The sequence below is a fragment of the Urocitellus parryii genome, chromosome 3 (genome assembly GCF_045843805.1).
Source record: "Urocitellus parryii isolate mUroPar1 chromosome 3, mUroPar1.hap1, whole genome shotgun sequence".
Lineage (NCBI taxonomy): Eukaryota > Metazoa > Chordata > Mammalia > Rodentia > Sciuridae > Urocitellus > Urocitellus parryii.
Genome location: NC_135533.1, coordinates 159,698,622 through 159,724,106, shown reverse-complemented (window position 1 = coordinate 159,724,106; position 25,485 = coordinate 159,698,622). Strand labels below are relative to the sequence as shown.

Genomic DNA, 25,485 nt, shown 5'->3' with positions numbered 1-25,485 from the left:
CTCCCTCCCTCCCTCCCTCCCTCCCTCCCTCCCTCGTGTTACAGATTGAAACCAGGAATGCTTTGCCACTAAGACACATCTTCAACACATTAAAAAAAATGTTTTATAAATTTAGAAACAGGGTTTTACTGAGTTTCTTAGAGCCTCACTAAGCTGCTGAGGCTGGTTGGCTTTGTACTAGTGACCCTCCACCCACAGCCTCCCAAGACTCTAGGATTACAGGCATGTACCACTGTACCCAGCTTTTTATATTCTCTTTAAAGCAATCAGTCACAGATGTAAAAATTAAAATCACATTTACATCACTCTTTCCTAATGTAGTAATGCATTACCAACTAAAATATTTTTTTAAAACCTATTTAATGAATGACTGCTGTTTTTTTGTTTGTTTGTTTGTTTGTTTTCCTCAGGGTTTATTTTGTCTACTCTTTAGGGCTTGATGAGGTGTCTTTTTCCTTGTTTCCAGAATATCAGTGTCTTCTGTTATCAAATGGGTCTATGCTAAGTGTGTTCAAAATTATGATTCTAAACATATCATCCATTCCTCACATTTCCAAGACTATTGGAGGCAGGGAAGGAATGATATTCATAACCAACAAATCACTTTCAATGCATGAATAGTACTAGTGTCCAACTTTGAATGTAATCCAGATGCTTCAATGGTAAAGTGGTGTCAGAACCACCAACCTAGGTTTTGAGGACCCTCTAAAGCACCATCTATGGCTCTGAATCTTTTACTCTTCTTTAAATAAATTCTTGCTGCTTGTTTATGCAATAAAGCATTAGGTATGAATTTTTCTGTGTTTTGAAGCATAACTAAGAATCCACTGGTAAATCTTATTCATAAATATGTTATAGTTTTCTTCTTAATATTTACAACTTTAGCTCTCATATTATTGTGTAATATTCAATTCATGTTAACTATTGTACATAATTTCATGTATAACTAATATCACTTCTTTATACATGAATTTGCAATTATACCAATCTTATTGTGGAAGAGACTACTTATTATTATTGTGGAAGAGTCTACTTATTATTCTTGTGCAAGAATCTACTTATTCTTCATTTAATTTCTCTTGACAAACTTGTCAAAATTAAATTGACCAAAAAGGTGAGCTTTACTTTTATACTTTCACTTTTCTTCCATTGTTCTATTGGTAGATCTTATTCTCATATACACTAACTGAATATTCAAATAATCATCATACTTAAGGTGATAGGATATGTCAATATCACTGACATATTCTATGTCACAATAGAAAGTTTTTTACTTAATTTTATGAGACAATCAAAAACAACTAGTTAGACAAACATGAAATTTTTAATGAAAAAAAAAAAAAAAAGGGAGGGTTTTGTTTTTTAACCTGATTGAACCCAGGGACACTTCTCCACTGATCCACCTTCTTAACCCTTTTTAATGTTTCTTTAGAAACAGAATGCCTTGGTGTTGCTTAGGACCTCACAGAGTTGCTGAGGTTGTCTTTGAACTTCCTAAGCCAATGGAATTATAAATTTATGCCACCATGATCAGTTAGCTAAAGTATTTTTTGTGTGTGTGTTTGAGGTGCTGGGTATTGAACCCAAGGCCTTGAGCATGAAAGGCAAGCACTCTATCAACTGAATTATATCTCTATCCCTAATTAATGCATTTTTAAGGATGAAGATATTGTTCATTCAAGTTACTGGAAATTATTCTCAATTATTAATAGAGATGCTAGCTATCAGAAGAGTTTATTTTCATTCTAAAATTATCATTTAATAGTTTATGGTTTCTTTTTAACTTCAACTTAAACACATAACACATTTTCAGATTTATTGATATAATTACTATACATATTTAAGGTGCATAATTTTATCTTTTGACATATGAACACATCCATAAACTAGCTCAATAATCAATTAATATATCCATTGCCCCCAAAGTATTTTCTAGTACCATTTTAATGTCTCTATCTTCTGCTCTTTTATACCACCTTTTATTTAATGTATTTGATCTTATTTACCAATGTTAATACTCAACCAGAATTAAAACTATACAGATCAATGAATTATTACAAAGGGAATATACTATATAACTACTAATTTTATCAAGAGTTAGAACATTAATGATGCTACAGAAAAGTGCACTAGCCTCCTGTCTCCCTAGTGGTAACTATAACTGTTCTGTTTAAAGTATCATTTCTTTTAAAATAAAACAAATAAAAAACAGAAGTGGGTTTGTTTGTTTGTTTGTTTATACAAAAAAGGGGGATGATAAAATAAAGTAGCTCATTATTTGGGAAACCAAACCTGACCCTAGTCTTGCTTAATGCTTTGCTGGTGAAGCAAATTTGAGGCATCAGAATGAAGATAGCTCACAATAAAAAGGGATAGCTCAGAATGTCAGGGTTGATGTATTAAGAGTGCACTTATAAGAGGTTACCTGGGAAAAAAGGATTGGTTTAATGGGTTGAAAGAAAAAAGAGTGGATATGTGTTACTGGTGACAAGCTGGAGAGCTCAGATAGAACAGATCAGAAAGAACAACAACAGGTTTAAGTTGCATGAGCAGTGCCTAGAGAGAAAGAAATTATAATGCTTGGGAGAAAAAAACAAAAAGTGTGCACCTCTGGTAGATCTCTAAGAGTAGAGAGCCAAATGTGTGGCATAGTTGTTTGATTGTACCATTAACTTTTGGTTCTTAGGGATTTCTAAATATAAGACCAGTGGTGTCAGTGTTATGCTGTCACAATATTTCCTGTCTTCTCTCGCTTGGGATCCATCTTTATCTCATCTCTGCATCTTATATTTCCTTAGCAGTTTTTTCTTCCTCCTCATATCCATTCTCCTTCTCCTTCACCAGTTTTTCTTCTACTTTGTCCATTTTGCCTATTCTTCCACTGTGTCCTTCAGATTTTTGATTTTCAAGTGTGCCACTTTTTTCTATGCTGTTTACTGACATAGGCTTGTGGGAATCTTAGGTACCAGAACCTTGATGTAGGAGGCCTGTATTTTGGAAGGTGGTGGCAAATGCAGTCTAGTTTGATGATAAAAGCAGCAGTGGCAGCTACCTGTTGGAGCATTCTAAGAATATTATGGTATATGTCTATTCTATCAAAGATTAGAATTGATGGCTTATAAGGTATAAGTAAGTAGATAGTACCAAACCAATTTTCAAAGTGGCTAAAGAATTTTGCATAGCCTACAGAAGGGTTTGACAATTCATTCACTAAACATGTTTGTAATTTTTAATCTTTTTAAAAATTGAGACATTTTGCCTTTTTATTTGCTGTATTTCTTCCTGATGACTATGCAGCAGTGTACTGCCTTTAGAATTAACTTATCTAAGTTGTATTGATTTATACTTCTATTTATATATTTATGTGGCAGTTAAATATTTACTCATGTGAAGTGGATTTAGAAACACATTGACTGTGCTTTATTCTTTTGGTATGTCCTTTTTCCTCAGTAATGTAACACTTCATTGATTCTGCCTTGTAAACCTTTTGTTACGTATGTAGTTTCCCACTTAATGATCTACCTTTGATCACTGGATATACATTGATCTAAAATTTTAAAAAGTGGCCTTCAAAGATATCAGTACAAAAAACGTACAGGGAAATATCTTAGAAATTGAATAAATGAGATAACTGACATTTGTAGATTCCCCATTCACAGTATTCAGATAAGCACAACCATATGTATTGTAAAGGGATGACCGAGGATATGCACAAAGGTTGAATGAAGTAGTAGTTGGAAAAATCCAAAGCTCCATGGGCTTGGGATACTTTTCATGGTTTGAGGCAAAAACCAGATAAGACCTGCTCTCTGGACATGGCTCACAGCTGGGTTTGACTCTGTCTAATGAGCTTGCTTACATTTGGTTGTCCACGAATTTTGTTTCTTCAGGATTTTGGAGACAGTGCATGATGCCACTCTTTATCCATCTCACATTTGTGAATCTTTAACCTTTATTCATCTGGCCCAGGGTCCCTTCTATTTCTTTATTCTTCTGTGAATGAAATTTCCTTTTCTGTGATTCTGTCAAATACAGTGTGTAAGGATAAGCTCATTAGAGGATTGGCCATCTTTTGTGCTATGGTTCCCAGATTCTGTGGTGTTTGGAACTTACAATCTGTTGCAATATCACCATGTTCTATAAAAAAAGTTATTTTGTCTATCATTATGCTTTTGAAAGCTATATCACCATTAGAAGAGAAACAGTTGTGATCACAAGGCAAGGAATACCAGCAGCCACCAGAAGATAGAATAATTCTTTTTAAGAGCCTCTGGAGGGAGTGTGGTTTTGCTAATACTTTGATATTAATCCTTTGTCATGATAATGAAAACACCTATAATTATGTAAGAATGTGTTTCTATTGTTTTAAGCTGTTATTTAGTAGCAATAAGAATCCAGGTTTTTTTTTTTTTTTATTGTTGTTGTTTTGTAAGTTGAATTGACCATATGACCGAACTGAATCATGCTAAGGTGGTAGGTTTTTATGAAATCTTTTTTTCTAAAACTAAGTGGAATACATTTTATTATTTGAAGTGAGCAGAAGAGTAGGGCTGACCTGATTGAAATTTATCAGACTTTTATTTATTTATTTGTTTTAGATTGGCAGATTTCTTTTTGGCTTCATGTTCTACTTGATCGAGAACATAAAATTTGCTGGCTTATGTTTCTTTCACCTCTTGTTATGAGTGAAAGTGTTAGTATGTTTTGGTGGTTTTGTCTTTTTGTTTCTAAATTGTAGGTACTGCTATTTGAGATTTCCTCCAATGTTTTTAACTTGGTCAAAGTAAGGGGTACCTTAGCTTTCTTATATCTCTTGCTGTATTAATTTTTTTCTTTTCCCAAATGAGAAATAACAGTTTGAAGAGTGGATATTTTCAAGGTCACAAAAAAATGAACTGTGTAAAAGTAGGAAAAATGTGAAGAATGAAAAAGCCACCCAAGTGTGTGTTCTTGGTCTTGTGGCCAATTGAATAAGGTGGTGAGTTTCTACTTGAATGATCTCTAAGGTGAGCTGTCATTTGTGTAGATAAAAACTTGATTCAAGTATTAATTTGTCTGTGTCCATATAGAACTGTTTTTCATTTCTAATTTGTCTGAGTATTGTCACTGTGGGTATTCATGGATCTCTGCACTTTTTACTGTGTAGTGTTCAGTGACATTGAAACCACAGTAAAATTTTCCTGTAACTTTAAAAAGATGTAACCAAAATATTCAGTAGAACATAATACAGTCAGTATAATCAATAATATATCCCACTGTTTAAATGGTTTCTAACCCTGTAAATAATGATATTTAAAATTTATTCTAAGGAATATTTGACATATAGGATAGAAAATCTTCTCCAAAGTACCCATCTAATATTGTAGCAAAAACATCACTAATACATTTTTATAGTTATTTCTCAGTATTATTTATTAAATTCGTTCCTGGCATATCATTGTCACAGTTTTACTTCCCTGCCTAAGTTTTATAATATGTTAGCATTTTTTTTTTCTTTTTTGATACCAAGGATTGAACCAAGGGATGCTTAACCACTATGCCACATCCCCAGCCCCTTTTATATTTTTATTAAAGATAGGGTTTGCTGAGTTTCTTAGTGCTTCACAAAGTTACTGAGGCTGGGTTTATACTCATGATCCTCCTCCCTTCTTAGTCACTGGGATCTTACACATGTGCCGCCATGCCTGACATATATTAGCAATCTTATGATTAGTACTTTTACCTCTTAGATTTTTTAATATATATTTTAGTTGCAGATGGACAAAATACCTTTATTTTGTTTATTTCCATGTGGTGCTGGGGATCAAACCCAGTGCGTCATGCATGCTAGGCAAGTGTTCTACCACTGAGCCACAACCCTAGCCCTTCTCTTAGGATTTTTTTTTTTTTATAACCTACGATTAATTTGAACACAAATTTTAGATATTATTTTGGGACTTACAATGCATAGATAAATGTAGACATTTATAGTAGTTGCACAAAGGATACAAGAAAATAAACAGTCTGTGGTAAGGTTTTTTATTTTTTGTATTTAGAAAACTCATATAATATTGACTCTAATCAAATTGAAGTGTTAAGATGCAAATTATAATCCTCATAGCAACAACTAAAAATAGAATAGAGTGTCACTGAAAGACTAGTAAAGAATGAACTGAGTAGGATAGTTATTTGTTTAAGAAGTTTCATAGGCCCTGTAGTCCTAATAGTCCAAAATAAGAAATAGTTCAAATGTTCTTGAATGTTGAAATGAACAATTTGTAGTGCATCCATAAAATATAATAGTAGTAATCAATACAAAGGAACACATTATTGAAACACACACCCCAATTGATTCTTGTAGATACAGTATAATTTAGCAGCTGGATTTAAAATTATACTACATGGTTTCAGGCAGAATGAAGGTATGGTAAAATATCCACTATAGTAACTTGCTTCTAGGGAACAAAAAGTTTTGTTGGAAAGAATATGGTTTTCTTGAGATGATGTAAATATTCTGTGCTAAAAAGCAGTGAAGGTTTTTATTAATGTGTTTGTCAAAACTGTACAGTTGATATCTGCAACATTCAAGATATGTACATATGATCTCACCAAAGAATGAATATACAAGGAGTGGGACTGGTCTAGGTTGGGGAATGATTAGAAGCATAGAAGAAATAAATATGTCATTGTAATAAGCAGATGTTGAATCTAGATAACTGTTATAACATTCACTTTATTTATATACATTTTATATTTATGTGAGAAAACATTTCTGTGCTGGTTCTTAAGATCCTGTTTGATTTTGGATATCATAGATGGAGAAAGTGATTTATTCTGTCTTTTCAAAATATGTTTAATTTTAGATAATTTCTGAACCTTTACATAAATGCTTTGTATGTTTTTTATATGTATGTCATATTTCAGTGAAAATTTTGAATGTTATATTTGTTAAATAATTAGGTATATCAGAATAACAGCAACAATTTGTGATTTGTTTCAAATCTCAAGTTGTATATATTTATTCTTATTTGGTGCCGAGGATGGAACCCAGTGCCTCACACATGTTAGGCAAGCACTCTACCACTGAGCCAGAACCCCAGCCCTCACTTTAGATTTTAATATTTTAATATTCTCAGGCATTTATCCGTGTTCTAACACTTGGATGTAAGTCTTTTTATTTCAGTCACAATTTGGTAAGCATTCTATTATTTATTTATTTGTTTGTTTGTTGATTGTTTGTTTGTTTATTCTTCTCCATACTGGAAATGGAATCAAGTGGTGCTTTAACCACCGAGTTATAGCTTTATTTACTTATTTATTCATTTTATTTTGAGACAGGGTCTCATTAAGTACCAAGCCTGTCTTGAACTTTCAATTCTCCTGTATCAGCCTTCTCAGTTTCCAGAATTACGGGCATGCATCATAACACATCACTTAAAACACTTTCTGTAATAATTTTCTCCAATAAAATTCTTTTCTGCTATATTATTGTTCATGAAAGGCATTAAGGACTGCATCCTGTGCATGGTATATTCTCACCCCGCCCAAACACATATCTTTTGGTACCAGTGATTGAACTCAGTGCACTTGACCTTTGAGTAACATCCCCAGCCTTATTTTTTATTTTATTTAGGTACAGGGTCTCACCAGGTTGCTTAGTGTTTCACTGTTGCTGAGGCTGGCTTTCAAATCATGATCCTCCCTAGCCACTGGGATTACAGGCATATGCCTCTGTGCTCAGCCTCAATAAGTTTTAACTGGGTTTAATGAGAAAAAAAAATGACTATCAAAGATCAATTTATGCAAAGGATATCAGTTAGACAATGAAGATCATTTGGTTTGGATAACTGACCCCTAATGGTTCATGTATTATAGCTTGGTCCACAGGGTGTTGGATGTGGTGGAAATTTACAGGTAAGGCATAGTGAGTGTTGTTTAGTTCATTGTAGAGTAAGGACTTGAAGGAAATTGTGGGTCCCTTGTGGTATTTAAGTTTAGTCTTTCCATGTTCTCCTGCCGTAATGTGCTGCCTCACCTCAGGCATAAATTTTAAATACCAATTACTTATCAACAAAAATCTCCAGAACTTTCACTCAAAATAAGATTTTTCTTTTTATTAGTTGAATATCACAGGTACATTTTAAAGTTAGAAAACCCTGACTAACAAATTGGGTGAGTCTGAAAGCCAAAGTCATGACCAAGTATCTTACATGTATTTGCAATACATTCATTAAAAGATGTTTGTTCAAAGAATTGGATTTTAGTTTTGCTACACATGCTAATTTCTTCCAAATTAAAATAAAACAAACAAACAAACAACAACAACAAAAAAAATTCACTGAATCCTAAGTCCCTCTCTCCAGGAATATAGATTAAATTATTTGAATGAAATTTGGATTAGGGGAATTTGAAGAGCCTTTCAGGTGACTGTACACTTCAACCAGACTAGGAACCATTGGTTCAGAGTTGAAAATTTGCGCATTTTAGCCCTTTTAGGTGGTGGTTCATAAAAAAGGGGTTTTCCATTTTGGAAAATAAATAAATAAATAAAAGGATGATTTTCTTACATACCCAGCTATTAAAACAAACGGCCGATGGAGGAAATTTCTTCTCAGTAGATCTATCTTGATCTCTTGTTTTCATACTAAGAAATTATTCCATGCAAAGAATTTGTAGGTTTAGCATAGTTTAAAAATTATAAGTAGACTGCAAATAAAAAAAAAGAATGAAAGAAGATGCAGATATATTATGTGTGTTATGTACATTTTAACTATTATTCCATAATGAGAAATAAACAAGTGAATCATTTACCTTCATTTCCTAAACATAGCCCAAATCTATTTACCTAAACTTTTCCCTATTGTAAAAGAGTCTTCAATGTTCTCTTGAAAGTTTTTTAATATTAAAAAGTAGTAAAGGATTTGAAGCTAAAAAGAATTGTGCTTCTATTACAAAGTTGTTGTTCTTCAGTTCCACAAATTCCTAGAAAAGTTGCATGATTATTGTGGCCTAGCAAAATCTTTGAGTTTTTGAGTCAGGCTGTAGTGATTCTGAATCTCAAACCTGGCTAGCTTCTTAGAACATATGGTCTTATAAAATTTTATGAATTTAGAATAGTTACATAAATGTCATCTGAAAGAAAAGGAAAGGGCTGGGGATGTGGCTCAAGTGGTAGTGTGCTCGCCTGGCATGCGTGCGGTTCAGGTTCTATCCTCAGCACCACATACAAATAAAGATATTGTGTCTGCCGAAAACTAAAAAAATAAATATTAAAAATTCTCTCTCTCTCTCAAGAAAAAAAAAAAAGAAAAGGAAAAAGGATATGAACTGCAAAAATAGCTCCAATTTTTCATCCTCCCCTTTATCCAGGCCATTGACAATGTTCTTTTTTATTTGTTCTTATTGACAAGTATATGTTTGCCAAGACTTGAATCTAGAATGGCTTATGCATTTCAGCCAGCAAAATAGAGCAAGTATGTAAATGTACTGGTATAATGCCTATGCCTAAAATTTCTTGAATTCTCCCTGATTTTTTATTGTAAAGCCTAACATCTCAAGGTGAAGAAGCTCAGATTAGGCTTAAGAAGGAGAAGATCTCACATGAATGAGAATGAAAATGCCACAGTGGACCACAGGGCTACCATATTTAGTAGCAGAGTATATGCCTAAAGGAGCCTAGATGAAATCAGAAGTATAGCCCAGCTAAACCCAAGTCTAAATTGGGCTTACCCACTTACTGATCATTTTAATCCTGAATTATTCTATTTGGGATAAATTCTAATATTTGATAGCTCATCAACAAATATACCCAATGGAAAAAAGGGTGCCAGAATTTAATACATGCTGATTTCAAATTAACTGAGTAGAAATAGGAATGTAAGAAATACTAATTTTATTTTTCCTGATTTAATGTTGAAAGTCCTATTAAATGATTTTTAATTATGTAGACATGCGTATATACATGAAAATATGTTACTGGTATTTAAACTCACATCATACTCTATAACAAAACAAACAAACAAGCAGCAACAACAACAACAACAAAAACAGACAACCATAGCACACATCTAGGGTGAAGGCCCAATGGCAAAGTAAGAAATTTTAATCTCTTCTTTCACATCTAAATTTTAGTGTCAAGTCATAGACAGATCTAAAGACATGAGAGTCCTTTCCCTTGGGTTCACATCACACATTGTTTATAGTTTAATATCTGGAAGGAGTTGAATCTTACCAGGCAGCAGTTGGGATACTTTGCCTGCCATTGGAGACTTCATGTCATAGCACCCTGCTGTGTCTAATACAAAGTATTTACTTAAAATTTGGTTCAAAGAAGGGGATTTGGGAAGGAAGACATGTTTTCTCACCTCTGATAGGAATGGAGGTTTCATTTCATTTTCTGAGGTCATGGGAACCAGAATGCTCAGATACACATTTGCAATGTGGCAGTCATTTGCCACATGTGTTTAATCAGTTCAATCAATCTGATTTCCTGCTTTTTTTTTTAACGTGTATCCATTTCCTTTCTTAGTTAAAATAACTGACCACCCTGCTCTGAAATTTCTTTTAATTTCACACTTTATTTTAACCTTTGTATTACTTTTTTGATAAATTATAGGTCAGATAAACTTGGGCAAACCCAAGGAACTACTATATACTGGAGGTTTGAAAAAAAAATGTCCTCAAAAATTAAAAGTATTCCTGGTTTCATAGATTTTTTTTTTCTTACCAGGGATTGAACCAGGGATGCTTAAATATTAAGTCATATCCTCAGCCCTTTTTTATATTTTATCTAGAGACAGGATCTTGCTAAATTACTTAATGCTTCACTAAGTTCCTGAGGATGGCTTTGAACTTGCCATCTTGATGCCTCATCCTCTCATGTTGGAATTATAGGCATGTGTTTCATTGCTTATTTTGCGTTTTATGCATGAAGGTATGAAAAACTCTTGTATTGTTATGTGTATATTTGAATGCAGAAAGAATTCTTATTGCAACATGCTATAATAATAAAATGCATAAATTCTTTAAAATTTTGAATTTATGAGCAATATTTTTTCTTCAGTGTTCTACTTCAGTAGTATTCATCAGCTTTTTTTGGACCATTGGCATTTGCATCACTAGAGAGCTTGATGCATATTCAAACCTAGACTGCACCCCAGAAATACAGAATCACAGTCTGTTCTTTAATAAATTCTTCAATTCATGATTGTACACATTAAAATTGAGAAGCACTCTTCTAACGCAGTATAAAATTATCTTCTAAGAAATATGCATAATTTATCTTATAAAATATAAACATAACAATTAAGATATATATTCTGATGTTTGCCTTAATTTTGCATTTTATTTCATGGAAGTGTAGTATATACACTGATGTTTTTGTTGCTTGTTTATTTTGTACTTATTTCATTCTCTTTTGAATGCATTTTCTTTCCTCAAAGATAGGTAATACATTAGAGTATACCACTCTGTTGAAAAGTATATTGAATTTTGAGGTCACTCTCCTATGTTAGAGCCAGTTCTTCTAACTCTCATTACAACTTGTGTCAAATTAAAATCATCAATTTATCACAACTTGTGACAAGTTAAAACTGTCAATTTATTACAACTTTTGTCAAATTAAAACTCTGCCAACCATGATCATAAGGTTGATGTTATATGTGTTTATTCATTTTTATTTCAGGAACCATTAACATTTAGGGATGTGGCCATTGATTTCTCTGAAGAGGAATGGAAATACCTGAATCCTGCTCAGCAGAATTTATATAGAGATGTGATGTTAGAGATTTATAGAAGCCTGGTCTTTCTGGGTGAGTATAAATTTCCTTCTGAATCCTTAATTTCATTATCAATAGGTATTTTTCTTCCTTTGTAGAATATATCTTGGCAGCTTCCATTCCACATGATAAAATGTCAGATCCTTCTTTTTAGAATAAAGATCAGGCATTGGTGTAGAAAAGAAAATGTTAAAGATTTTTTTTTATGTTTAATCTATATTTTCTTTACAGTTTTGATAGTTCAAAGCAGTCCTCACAATCTAGAGACTGAAAATGCTTCCAAAGTATATTAGTGCTTCTCCCAGGAAAAACATTATAAATAAATAATTTTCTGGAATCTCCTTTTTTCTTTTTTTTATTCCTAATGAGGACAACATTAAGACCCATCAGTAGTTACAATGAGATTACCAAAATGTGTCATATTCCATTTTCCAATAAAGCCATCTTGCTATATTTCAGTCTGCCTTGGTCACTGTTCTGTCCCAAGAAGTAACTGTAGAATTTGAAAGAAAATTGACACGATATATCCAAGTGGGTAGAAATCAATGAAAAAAATAATAAACTGTCAAAGAGGAAGCCACAGTTTAAAATGTTAATTGAGAAGCTAAAGTTCAACAGAAATGCTTTATACAAACCTTGGTTTATTTATTTACTTTTTTTGCAATCAGTTTAGAACATACCCTGCCTTGTATTTACCATGCTTCCTAATTCTAGAAGCTCCTCTTGTTCTCCAATAATATCACTACATTAAAATTAACAAAGTACTCCCTAATGCCTTTGAGGATTTGCATAATCTGACAGAAGTTTATTGATCTTCCCGGGGTGGGGGTGTGCACAGGGGTATCACTTGAAAATCTGTGCATATGTCTGAATACTTCTAAGTTAATCCATTGTAATACATAATATTGTAGAACAGTTTCTCTAATATTGTTTATCCAAATTTTTTTATCAGATATTTTTATACAGGCTTATACTGCATTTTCTTTGAAATATTTTTGCCATTTTATTAATAGCAATGATTCACAATGCCTGTTCCTTGTGGCTATATAAATATAGCTGAGAATTGTAATTTAAAGAGATTTTTTTAAGTAGTAGTTATTATCCCTGTTTTGTTTATGATTTATATATAGTACTTTGTTTACTTTGTTTATTTGACTATTCATATAATTTATCTAAATTTTATTATATAAATACATATAAATGTGTATGGATACTGCAGATTGAAATCAGGGTTGCTATAATACTGAGATACATCTCCAGTTTTATAGTTTTATTTTGAAACAGATTCTTGCAAAGTTGCTGAAGCTGGTTTTATATTTCCATTTCCATTTCCCTGCCTCAGCCTTCCCAGCAGCTAGAATTACTAGCATATTCATCATCTCTACATAAATGAATTTGTTCTTTTATGTAGGAGTAAAACTTAAGCATTTGAAAGGTAGCTTACAAAGATTTCCACAATTCTGTTTATCTTTTATATATTTTTCAAATTTTAATTTTGATCAAAACCATTAACTAACTTACTTATACTTAAACCTACAGTCTTACATTCAAATTGTTTTGTAACATATTTCTAGAAAGTTTATTTTTACACAAAAATAAAATTCGTTTATACCCAAAACAAGTGCTCCCGTGTCTGTCACCCTTCCATCTCAGACACCATTCCTTCTTGCTTGCCCTAAAATTGACGGCTCTCAGTTTTGTTACATATGTCTTACTCATCTAACTTCATGTTGAAATAAAACTATTGAATATTGTAGCTTTCATTATTTTTATATCAGGATACATTTTCTTTATTTTGAATGGTTAGTTATTTATGTACCCTGGATACTCCATACAACTTTTAAAGTAACTTATTTTTTCCTGCTAAAATAATATTGAGTGTTTGATAGTTGTTTTGTGTTAGTCTTAGCTTATTAAATCACTTTGTGTGGTATAGGGCCTTTTTTCTTCTACCATGGATGCTTAACAACTGAGTCACATGCACAACCCATTTTAATTTTTATTTTTGAGACAGAGTCTTGCTAAGTTTCTAAATCTGGCTTTGAAGTCACATTGATGAATTTTTGGTTACAAATTTCCTTTGGAGTCCCAACTAATTATAGTAGAAAAAAATTTCAGTATTTAATAATTATTAACATTTTTTTGTTGTTGTTCTTTTTACCTGGTCCCTTTGGGAGTATATTTCCATAAACTATTGAAAAGATTCTCGTTCTCTCTTTTTTTTTTTTTTTTTTTTTTTGGTGGTATAATGAATTCAACTTGGGGGCACTCAAACACTGAGGCATATTGCCAGCCCTATTTTGTACTTTATTTAGAAACAAGGTCTCACGGAGTTGTTTAGCACCTCACTATGGTTGAAGCTGGCTTTGGACTCACATTCCTCCTATCTCACCCACCTAAGCCACTGGGATTACAGGCATGCACCACCACACCCAGCAAGATTGACTCTTAATGTAATTGACTCTTAATGTAAATAATACTTTTTTAAATTTTCTATTCCCTGTTTACTATTCCAATACTATTTTGTTCCTTTGCATTAATTGGGGATGGATGTCCCCTAGTATTACTTGGTTGCTTTCAATCATGTTGAATTCTTTCAGTGTTTGCCTTCTATATTTGGAAAATATGATTTGTGCTACACGTGTACTTACTACTATTGTATTCTACAAATTGACCACATTTACCATTATATAATATTCTACTTTGCCTCTAATTATTTCTTATATTATCATCTGCATAATTTTGAATGTAATATTCTTTTCATCCTTTTGGTTTTAGTATATCTGTGACCTTATATCTAAAGGAAAACTCCTGTAGACATAGATCTGACATAAGTACATATATTTAGGTTTAATCTTATTGGTTACATTATGTGTTCTGATTAGTTTTTTATAATAGATTATTTGTACTTAAATTACTGATGAGGAAGAACTTACTACTTTAAGCTTTTGAAGTTTGGGTTATTTCTTATAGTTTTTCCTACTTTTAAAAAAACACTTTAATTTGTGGTTTATATATTTTTTTAGAGTAATGTTTTGATACCTCCCTATTTTTCTTTATATCTTCTATGACAATTTTTTTATAAATTTGAAGTCACATAAAAGTTCTTCAAAGATGGTAGAATGAGTTGAGCATAATGTTTTCATGTTCATGTATGAATTATGACCAGTGTAACTCTACATCATGTACAACCAAAAGATTAGTAAATTATTCTCCATGTATGTATGATATGTCAAGATACATTACACTGTCATATTAACAAAAATGAACAAATAAGAAATAAAACTACTTAGTTTGCACTTTATTCTAAACTGAACTAACTTTGGTTTCTTATAAAAATCAGTGACTTTATATGTCTTGTCATGATTTGTTATTGATATCATAGCTGTTTTTTATAATCTATACCAATTAACAGAGATTTATGATAATTTTTATCCTTTAGTCTTTCAAATTCTGTAGCAGAATTGAATGTTTTATGCACTACCATGACAGTAAAATGGAATTTACATTTGTGTATACTTTGCTTTTCTCCCTTTCAAATTTTTATGATTTATACTGTTGTGTAACTTTATTTTATTGAAAGAATTTCCTTTAGTGTTTCTCTTAGAACAGGTCTAAAAGTGAGGAAATTTTTGAGCATTTACATATCTTGATAACATGTATGTTTCTTTAGCTTCAAAAAATAGTATTTGTGTATACAGAATTCTAGATTAGTGTCTTTTGTCTTTAAACACACATGACTAAATGCTCCAATTCCTTTCTGGAAGACGTCTGCTAAGAATTCAACTATTAAACAAATAGAAGTATTTTTACAGATGACATTTATTTTTCTGGGTTCTATCAAAAATTTTTCTTGAAGAGTTTTAAAAAGTTGAGTATAAATGCTTTATCTTGAATCTTTTAATTAAGATTGTTAAATTTGATATTTTTTTCTCCCACATTTCTAATTTATCAGACATTGTTTCTTAAAGAATATTTCTAATACACAATTTTCCATTTTTCTATTGCTAATTTTTTTAAACTAAATTTCAGTCACTTTTCTTCATTGTTAATTAGTTCAATAATTATCAATCAGTTGGTTACTTGGCATTCTTTAGATAATTAACAATTTTCAATTTCCCAAGTGTCAATTTATAGTGTCATATAGGGTCTCTGGTTGAGTCAATTTTCTCTTTTTGTGTGTGTGTTGTTAGTTTCATTGATGTTTTTCCACTTAAAATCCCTTTAAAAATACATGATTATAGTAGTTTTGCAAAAGGTTTGAAAGTTACTAAATAAACAAAAATTGGTTAGATGCAATGATACATAACTGTAATTTTAGATAATTTGGAGGCTAAGGCAATAGAATTGCAACTTTAAAATGAGCTTCTGCATTTTTGTGACATCCTGTCTCAAAACATATAAAAATGTATATATAGAAAGTCTATGAATGTAGTTCAGTGATAAAACACCCCTGTGTTTTATTTTAAGTTACATTTCCCCCAAACATAAAAGAAAAGAAATAAAGGAGAAAGTCGTTTTCTGCAACATTTGAGTCACATGTGGAATCTGAAAAAGTTGGGCTGAGAGGCTGTAATTTGACAGTGTTATCACAGCATAGTCAAAGTTTGAGTGTTGTGTTCCTGTGAAATCTCAAGATCATTTTGGAAGTGCTCACAAGTTTGTTACCATTTCAGTGTGGATTTTGTATATTTCTTTAGTAATAATGGGCTTAGATTATACTGCTTATGGATATTTTCCTGACCTTGGTAAAATTTTATATATTTGCAGAGTATATTCACCACAGTCTAATAAGTGGAATAATTTGTTATTTTAATTTCTTTCAGGAATGTCTCCTCATCAAATACTAGAAATTTCAGCAGATCAAGGAATAAACTATTTATGGCAAACCATGAAAAATGGAAGGTATGGAAACTATGACAATAAAAATTTACTTTTAAAGAAGAAATGGAAAATTGTGGGACAGAGGGAAGGTCAGTAATTTATCTTAATGAACGTAACAAATGCATGATGATTATTTAAAATGAAGTCAGTTTATTTATTATATAACATCTTAGAAGACTCCTCAGAGTGACAATATGTGTCAATCTACGTATATAAGCAACATTTTAGGCCATTATGAAACTATCTTCAAAATACCTTCAAAAAAATAATCATTCAGCCAGTTCTCTCAGCTTTAAAAATATGATTAGAAATATTTATTTAAATAAAATCAAAACAATGATTAAATACTGATTAATTAGTTATTTTTTTAAATGATTACTAATCTGTACATGAGTTCACATTAGACTAATGTCTGCAAATTATTAATATAATACTGCAGTACTCCAATCTGAAAATTCTATGGTGTGATAAAAAAGTAATTTTCTACATAGTATAGGTGAATTGTTTCTGTTTTAAACACACCTATAGTATTTCCACTTACGGACGTGGAAAACACTCAGATTATGGAAAAATGGAAGAATAACAGCGAGTTTCACTAGTTCATTTCAGTTGACAAGAACTGTTCAGTAATTAAATATTTTTTTAGGTGGAAGTTTGATAATCATTGCTTTTTAAATGAAACGAGAATTAAAAAAAAAAAAAGACGAGGAAGAGGAGGAGGAGAAGCAACTAGGTCTTTCTAGAAAAGACCAAATAGTGCACTCCTTATCTGTCATGGATGGCAATTCAAGCAAAGGAAAGACTCAAGGAATTCTTGGCACAAGGCTCCCAGAATATCCAGAGTCCCTGTGGCCTACAGGTCTGCATCAAGCCCCAAAAGCAGACTTGGGGGCCTTATTAAAATACTGGGAAGGCTTCTGAGATAAGTCTGGGTGCAAGCGAAGAGGTAGAAAACACTTCTGGGTAAGGAGTAGCAGGATGGGTGTTGGGGCAGATTAGGGGAGGTGAAAGACTAAAGGTTGTAAATCAGAAAATTCTGCAGAAAATTAAAACCACCATACTTAGCAGGTAAGGTGACCTTTGAAGGAGGCATGGCTCACCATCAACCATCTCCCCTGTAGGGAACAGTGTTCTAGTCTCTCTTTGGCATATCATGAGTGTTTCTACACTTTCAGAAGCACATTTTTAAAGACACTTCATTCTGGGACTCTCCCGGACTTTTGATAATTTGAGTCAAGTGCATGTATAAATTCATTTCTAATTTTAATTCCACTGGAAATGATCTTGGTGTACATTCAGTGCTATTTAAAGGCTCATAAGTTAGCAAAATCCTCCATTTGATTGCTTCACTTTCCATAGCAACAACATCTTCAATAGAACTCCAAGTTGGAATCTGAAAAGATTTGCATATTTTGTGGGTTTTTTTGTTGTTGTTGTTTGTTTGTTTTGTAGGATGGGGTTTGCTCTTATACATAGGAAGGAAAATATTTGAAGCGTCAAATCCAGAGACTTCCTGGATCACATCCATGTCTCCAGTAAGCTTAATACTGTTGTTATGAGATTCTTCTGAGTCCATGGCCCTAATTATCTGGCCATCCCAAGGAATGTGCCTTCAACAAATGCAAAGTGACTTCTTTCTCATTTTGGTTAGCTAGTTAAACATAGGGATTTTTAGCAAGAGTCATAGTGATAGTGATTTTTGCTAGAAAGTTAAGAATCCAACACAGAAAGGCAACTGAGAGAAAAGCACTGTGGTTACTAAAGGTTTTGGCCAAGACACCAACTGGCTTGTCCACCAGTAGGGGCCAAAACTTGGCATGAGCCAAGGTGTGCAGCACATGTACTCATTCTGGTAAAGGAAAAAGCCTGATTCAGATGGACATGTGGATTGGCAACAACTGGGGCTAGTTAGGGAGGAGTTGGCCTTTACAAGGGTGGACTTGAGACACAATAGTATATTCCTGGGCATAGCTCAAGGGGTTAACATTGTGTCAGCATGACATAGCAAATGGAGTGTTTCACCTTCCACCCAGATTTTAGGCATTTTATCCTCCAGGGTTAGAAAACTACTGCTTCCTGTGATCTAGTCACCAGAATTTTGAAACTGACTGAATCCTTAGGCACTTAACAGTTACTAGTGTACTCTCTGACAAAAGGCAGAAGAGAGTGCCACCACTGCAAACAACTGAAGTCCAAAAGCAACAACTGTCATTGGGGTGGGTGGCCTCATAGCCTGCTGGGGAAAGAAATGTATATAAAGACACTGGTATCTGACCACTGCCCTCAGTTCCTATCACATTTCTCTTCAAGTAGAAGACTTTATCCTGTCTTACTCCAACTGCAAAAGAAAAGGAAGCTCTGTTCATACAATCCTCCCCATATATTCACCTTGTCTTTGGAAAAAAAGCATTGCCTGGTACTTCCTTCCAATAGAACCTCTCTCCAGGTTGCAGACTAGGACAGGAAAGCATGGTTACCATATAGCAAAACTGCTTAGTCCTTAGGAAAGTAACCAAGATACTTGCAAAACATTCTTTAATTATGGGAACCAGTTTTTTGTTGTTGTTGTTTGTTTGTTTGTTATAGCAGCATATAAACTGTTTCTGTGACTATTGTGCATCACAGACCTGGCTGTGTTCCAGGAGGTTGAAGGCAGGAGGCACTCAACAGTTACTAGTGTAGTGTCTGACAAAAGGCAGAAGTGAGTGCCATCACTGCAAACAATGAAGTCCAAAAGCAACAACTGTCATTGGGACGGCTTTAACCTGATTACTCAGAAATGATAATCCATAGTGGTAAGAAAGACTCTGAAAATTATTGATGTTTTTGTTCTTAAAGCCAATGTAATATGGGATTGTTCTTTCCAGGGGCCAAACCCAACAGTGTGTGTGTGTGTGTGTGTGTGTGTGTGTGTGTGTTCATGCATACAAGAAAACAGTATTTTAATTTTCCTGATTGGGCAACCCAGTCATGCACAGCTTTCCAAAACTTCAGTCCCTAAAGGAAGGGCATGCAATCATCTTCCAGCTCTAAAATCAGTTTTTCTTCCTGATTTGTCTAAAGCTTCCATAAAAGTTTCTCTGACACATTTTTAGTGGCAGTATAATACGAACTATCACTTGGTATTACAACCTGCAACACTGTTTAAATGTGGTTTTCACAGATTCTTGTTTATAAAGCACTCTTTGGTGGAAGACAAGTAGCTTGGGTAGTTCACAGTGATTCTGCTGTAGACAATAACAAAACAAAAGCATTCAGGAATGTCCAGGTACAGGTTGTCCTAGAGTTCTAGGCAATGCAGGTCTTGCAATATGTAGCTGTAGCTCTTCTGTATATTGAGCATGGTTGACCATCAGTGCCATGAACAGGGGGGTACATCAGCCCGACTCAGCAGTGGATCAATACTCTGCTTCATGGAGTTGGCTGTGGCCCTTTATGGGGCCATAACCATGACCCAAAGCATATTCATGCTCAACAAGGCCCCCACCAGCCTGAAGCAGGTGCTAGTGGGTGAGGTGTGTGTGGCAGTGCTGTGGGAACGTGAAACTTCCCCTGAACCCAAGAAAGCGGCTGAAAATATGTTAGTCACTTTTGAGGATATATGTGTACCTTTAAATATTCTCCACAGAGTTACTTAGAATTATACCCTTTCTCTAAATAAATGACAATATTTGCTACTGAGTCCGGTTTATGTTTCATTTAGTTACTGGAATACTTTGAAATATAGCATTGAGTAAATATTCTCTTAAACATTTCTATAGACAAGAGGTTAAAAAATAAAGAACATATTTCTGACTGTGATCAATGTCATTCTTATTTTACAAAAAGACTGATGTGTAGTTTTTCCTTGTGCTAAAACATGGAATTTTAATGAATGTGGGAAGATTTGTACTTACCTACTATTGCTTAAGATAAATTCAGATGTAGATAATTAGATCTCTTCATTTATGATAAATCATTCAAGATCTTTTGACAGGTCTGTACCCTAAGTAATTAGCACTATATTTATTTTTGTGTAAATCAGTATAATTCTGTGAAACTCATCAAAATTTAATACTTTTTTTAAGTCCTAGAAAACATCAGTGTGACCATTTAAAAAAGAAGGTTTATGAACACAATAAAAGTGAGAAAGACTCAAAATGTATCCATCCAAACTTTCATATCCAAGAAAAGAATTATCAATGTAAGGAATGTGAAAGAGCTTTAAATAAACTTGAAAGCATTACTGAACATCACATAATTCATACTGGAGAGAAACCCTACGAATGTAAAGAATGTGGTAAAGCTTTTAATAACAGAGCACACCTTTCTCGTCACCAAAGAATTCATACTGGAGAGAGGCCATACAAATGTGAAGAATGTGGTAAAGATTTTAATCGAAAATCACACCTTATGCATCACCAAAAAATTCATACTGGAGAGAAGCCATATGAATGTAAAGAGTGTGGCAAAGCTTTTAATCAACCATCATCCCTTACCCGTCACCAGAGAATTCACACTGGAGAGAAGCCATACAAATGTACAGAATGCGGCAGAGCTTTTGCTCTCAAGAAAACCCTTACTGATCACCAGAGAATTCATACTGGAGAGAAGCCATACAAATGTAAAGAATGTGGCAAAGCTTTTAATCGAGGATCACATCTTAATAAACACCAGAGTATTCATACTGGAGAGAAGCCACACAATTGTAAAGAATGTGGCAAAGCATTTAATCAAAGATCACGTCTTATACAACACCAGAGAATTCATGCTGGAGAAGACATAGAATGTAAAGATTCTTATATTCCTACATTCTTGGCAAAGCCTTATAGGTCACCAGAGAATTTATACTGGAGGGAACCCATATAAATATAAAGAATGTGGCAAAACTTTTAGTCAAATTTCCAGCGTCAATGTTGACCAGAAAATTTATACTGGGGAAGAGCCATACAAATGTGAAGAATGTGGCAGAGTTTCTAAGTATGTTTCAAGTGTTATGAAGTACCAGAGAATTCATAGTTGAGAATTTTTGGAAATCTATAAAATGAAAAGTCATTCAATGTACAATCACACCTTATTGATCACCAGACATTTTATACTAGAAAGGCAACTTACTATACTAAAAAGAAATGTGGCAAAGTTTTAATCAAAACTCACCATTTAAAAATTATCAAAGATATTATAGTAGTGATTACACCCTACAGATGTAAACAATGTGACAAAGCTTTTAATGAAGGTTCACGTCTTAAAAAAATCTCCACAGATTGAGTATTAAAGAGAAGCCCTATAAACGCCAATGATACATCAGAGCTTTAGTCAAATTTTTTAAAAAAGCATACTCTATCAAAACCTAATGCATACAATGTGTGCAGAAAACCCTGTAACTTGCATGCCTTGCATATCAGGAAAATATACATTATTGAGGAAAATTTTGATCTATGAGAAATATAGCAAGGTGAAGTTGTTTTTTATTGTTGTTGGTTTTTGTTTGTTTGTTTAATGGTAAATTGTTACAAGGTGGGGGGGTGGATTTGTCTACTTTTAAAGAGACTTTTTTTTGTTTTTTCCAGCTGATTTGGGGCACATACAGGGCTTTCACCGCTGCCCCCTGTGGAGCAGCCAGATAATTCTGCCACTTGAAAACCCTAGTTTAACTGGGCACATGTTGCCTTAGAATTTGGTAATGGTGGCATCATCTGCTGAGGGGCCCATTTTTTATGTTAAAAGAGTTTTTGAGGTGCTCCCAGGAGAGTGAGCACTAAGGAAACAAAATGCAGGGAGATGGTCCTTTGAGAGAAGACTATCTGCTTACCCTGGCTGCGCAGTTCACAGAGTGGGAAATGACAAAATTTTGGCATGGCCATCCAAGCACAGGCCCACTAGCACCAGCATAAACTGTTGGCACTTCCCTGGCTGTATCGCAAGCAGGAACAGACCAAGTAAGACCTGGACATCTGGGGAAATTTGGGGAGCAAACACAAGGGCGGGGTCACAGGACAAACCCAAGCTGGAGTCAGCAGCTGCAGCCATGACCATCAGCCCCACTTCTCCTGCCTCATGCCAACTGGCCCATCAGCCAGGGGAACACAAGGTCACTGCTTCAACCTCCCGGACCCTGGGGGAATGGTGAAGTGTTGCAAGATGTGGGTCACAGAGGGACTACAGGTGGGGGAAGGGAGACTGACTGAAGGAAGTATGACCATTGAGGAAGTTTCCAGGGCACTTACCCGGAGCAGGACACTATGGTGGGCAACAAGCCCAGCCCCCACAGGGTGAATGTGGATGCAAAGCCCGCCCCAGTAGGGAGAACCCATGTCTTGCACTGCCACAGTGTCAGGTGCAGCCACAGCTGCTGGCAATGGCCATGCCCACTGGCCATATGCTGTTTTCTCACCATGACAACCACTGGCAAAAGCAGACAGTACACGCCAAGCTACCAGGGGGTTTGGCGAGGACTGCTGGTAATCACACATGCGGATACACAAGGTTTCAAACAGAGCCTCGTGGCACATTGTGGTTACATGCCTTTACACAAAAAATTCTGTAGCCACACAGAGAGAGAAATTTGACAGATAAGTCCTACCTCTAGCAGTCTTCCTATTGTTCATTTCATTGTCACCCAAACAGGGCTTTTTGGTCCTTGCTTGCAACCATTAACCTATACTTTCTGTTTCACACAAGGCTGCTCCGGAAGCTGCACAGAGCCTACATTTTACTTAAGAATGCCCACCTGTAAATACTAACAAAAGATATCCTTTTCAGGCAAAATTTAATTTCATGTTCCTGCCTGTATCCTAATGTGTTCTCAAGCTTAAAAAAAAATAAATAAATCTGATTTTTATCCTTCACCAGGTTCTCTTAGAAACTTTTGATAGCTGTTTTATTAAGAAAAGTTGCGGAGGTACTATAGTAATTATAAGAGGTTATAAGGATTAGTGTTCTCCAAATTAAAGTTGTACATGACACCTACTTAAATGATAGTATTCTGAGATATAGAGATATTTTAAGACATTCTCTCAGAGATTGGGAGGTTCTACTTAAATTGTTAGGATGAATCAGCTAGTCTATATTCTGGGAAATTACAATAATCAATAAAAAGTATCTAATTTTCATATCTAGCCTCAACTACTATCATCAAAAAAGGGCCTAAAAAATTGAAAGATCAAAGGAACCTCTAAAACTTAATATAGACCAAAACAAATTCAGAGAGATTTTTTTAAAAGGTCCAAATAAATGTACTGTAGGGTTTCAGAATGTATGCCAGATGTCTAATCTTACCTAGAGAAATATTATGCTATTACTTGGCTAAACTATGAAATAGAAGGCCATATTAAAAACAGTTTTAGAGGAGATTTATCTTAACCATGTCCCACTAACACAGAATAGGGACAACAAGCCTGACAGTTTGGAGCAGACAGTTCCCCAGGACAAATTGGTATCTAACAGATAAACAAAATGCCTAAAATATAATTTTAGGGGCTGGGGCTGTAGCTCAATGGTAGAGTGCCTGCCTCACACATGTGAGGCACTGGGTTCAGTCTTCAGCACCACATAAAAATAAAAATATTGTGTCCAACTACAACTAAAAAAAAAAAAGTTAGAAGAGTTTTTAAAAATCATAATTTTAGTAAGTCTTTAGGAAAAATCTACTATTTTTCATAGAGAGACTTAAAAAAGACAATACACTACCTTAAAATTATAGGGGGCCACACATTTGAAAAGATGTGTTTATCTCCAGTTAGCCCTAGACATTCCAAGGGATTTACAAAGGTTAAGATAATTCTAGCCACGATTAGATGTTACAGCATAGTTAAATGCAGCACAAATGAAGAAACAGAAAGGCAAACACAGAGATTAAAATGCTAGTCAAAGCTCCAAGAGAAATAAATTTCCTGGGTAAAATGTTTGCTCCTAAGTTACAGATTTTGAAACCCCCTTAACATTAAAACAGGGCCTTCCTTCAAGCACCTGGCAACAGTTTATTACTGAAAAAGAAAGGAAAAAAAAAGTCTGAAAATAGTTATGCAAATAAATCAGCTCAATAGTCAATAGCATATTTCAATAAAAAAACTAACATAATAGACCTTTTCTCAACTTTAATAATATCTGACAATGTCCTACATACATTGATATTTTAAAATGAATAAAACCATAATTATACATAATTATTAGCCAATTTTACTACATTAAAAAAGTTATTAAGGGTGCTCATACAACTGTTTTTTTTAATGCCCAAAGATTGTAATAGATCCCTAAAAATGTTATTGCTAGCTCAATGTCATATAAATTCTAAATTAGATCACTGTCTTAAACCACACTGTGAACTTGTTTTTACCCATTAACATTTGAGATACTAATTCCCCCTACTTAGGTCAACATTAAGTTGATAACCATAATGCCAGTTTTTCATGGATTCATAGATAAAAGACTGTTCATTTCTCTGTTTCATTCTTTATTAATGGTAATAAACAAAATATCTTCTCTAGGCTTATTTAACTTATGTACTTCCTATTTTGGATAGATTTCTATATATTTCTCATGCCCCTAGAAAAGACCACCAATACTACATTAATATCTCTGTCTCTTGCTTCTTTCCAAATTAAGATAAATATTTAAGTTAATCTAGAGCTAATTTCAGCCTGCAAATATTTATATACAACTTATTGTATTCTTTATTTTTGGTAATTCTGTTAAAGTCAAAATCAAGTCATACATTTAGTAAAGGGTAAGTTTCTATTTACCTTGTTCCCATTAAATAACTTCTGTCAAGTTTCACAACCAGCTAAAGATAATAAATCTTTTCTTATTTAAATACTTGTACTCCATTAAACATTGCTTAAAACTAATGATACTATGGCTTATGCCA

The 25,485-nt window shown here is 33.7% G+C and overlaps 1 protein-coding gene across 1 annotated transcript in view; it reads left to right on the top strand.

The window, feature by feature from the left end:
- Nucleotides 1–23,467, top strand: part of LOC144253807 (uncharacterized) — a 73,799-nt gene extending 50,332 nt beyond the window's left edge. Inside the window, 4 exon segments of the mRNA XM_077796470.1 lie at nt 11,663–11,789; nt 16,583–16,661; nt 20,708–21,418; nt 21,420–23,467. Of these exon segments, the coding sequence (XP_077652596.1) occupies nt 11,663–11,789; nt 16,583–16,661; nt 20,708–21,418; nt 21,420–21,642 (1,140 nt within the window). The 3' untranslated portion in view covers nt 21,643–23,467.
- The last annotated feature ends 2,018 nt before the right edge of the window (nt 23,468–25,485 follow it).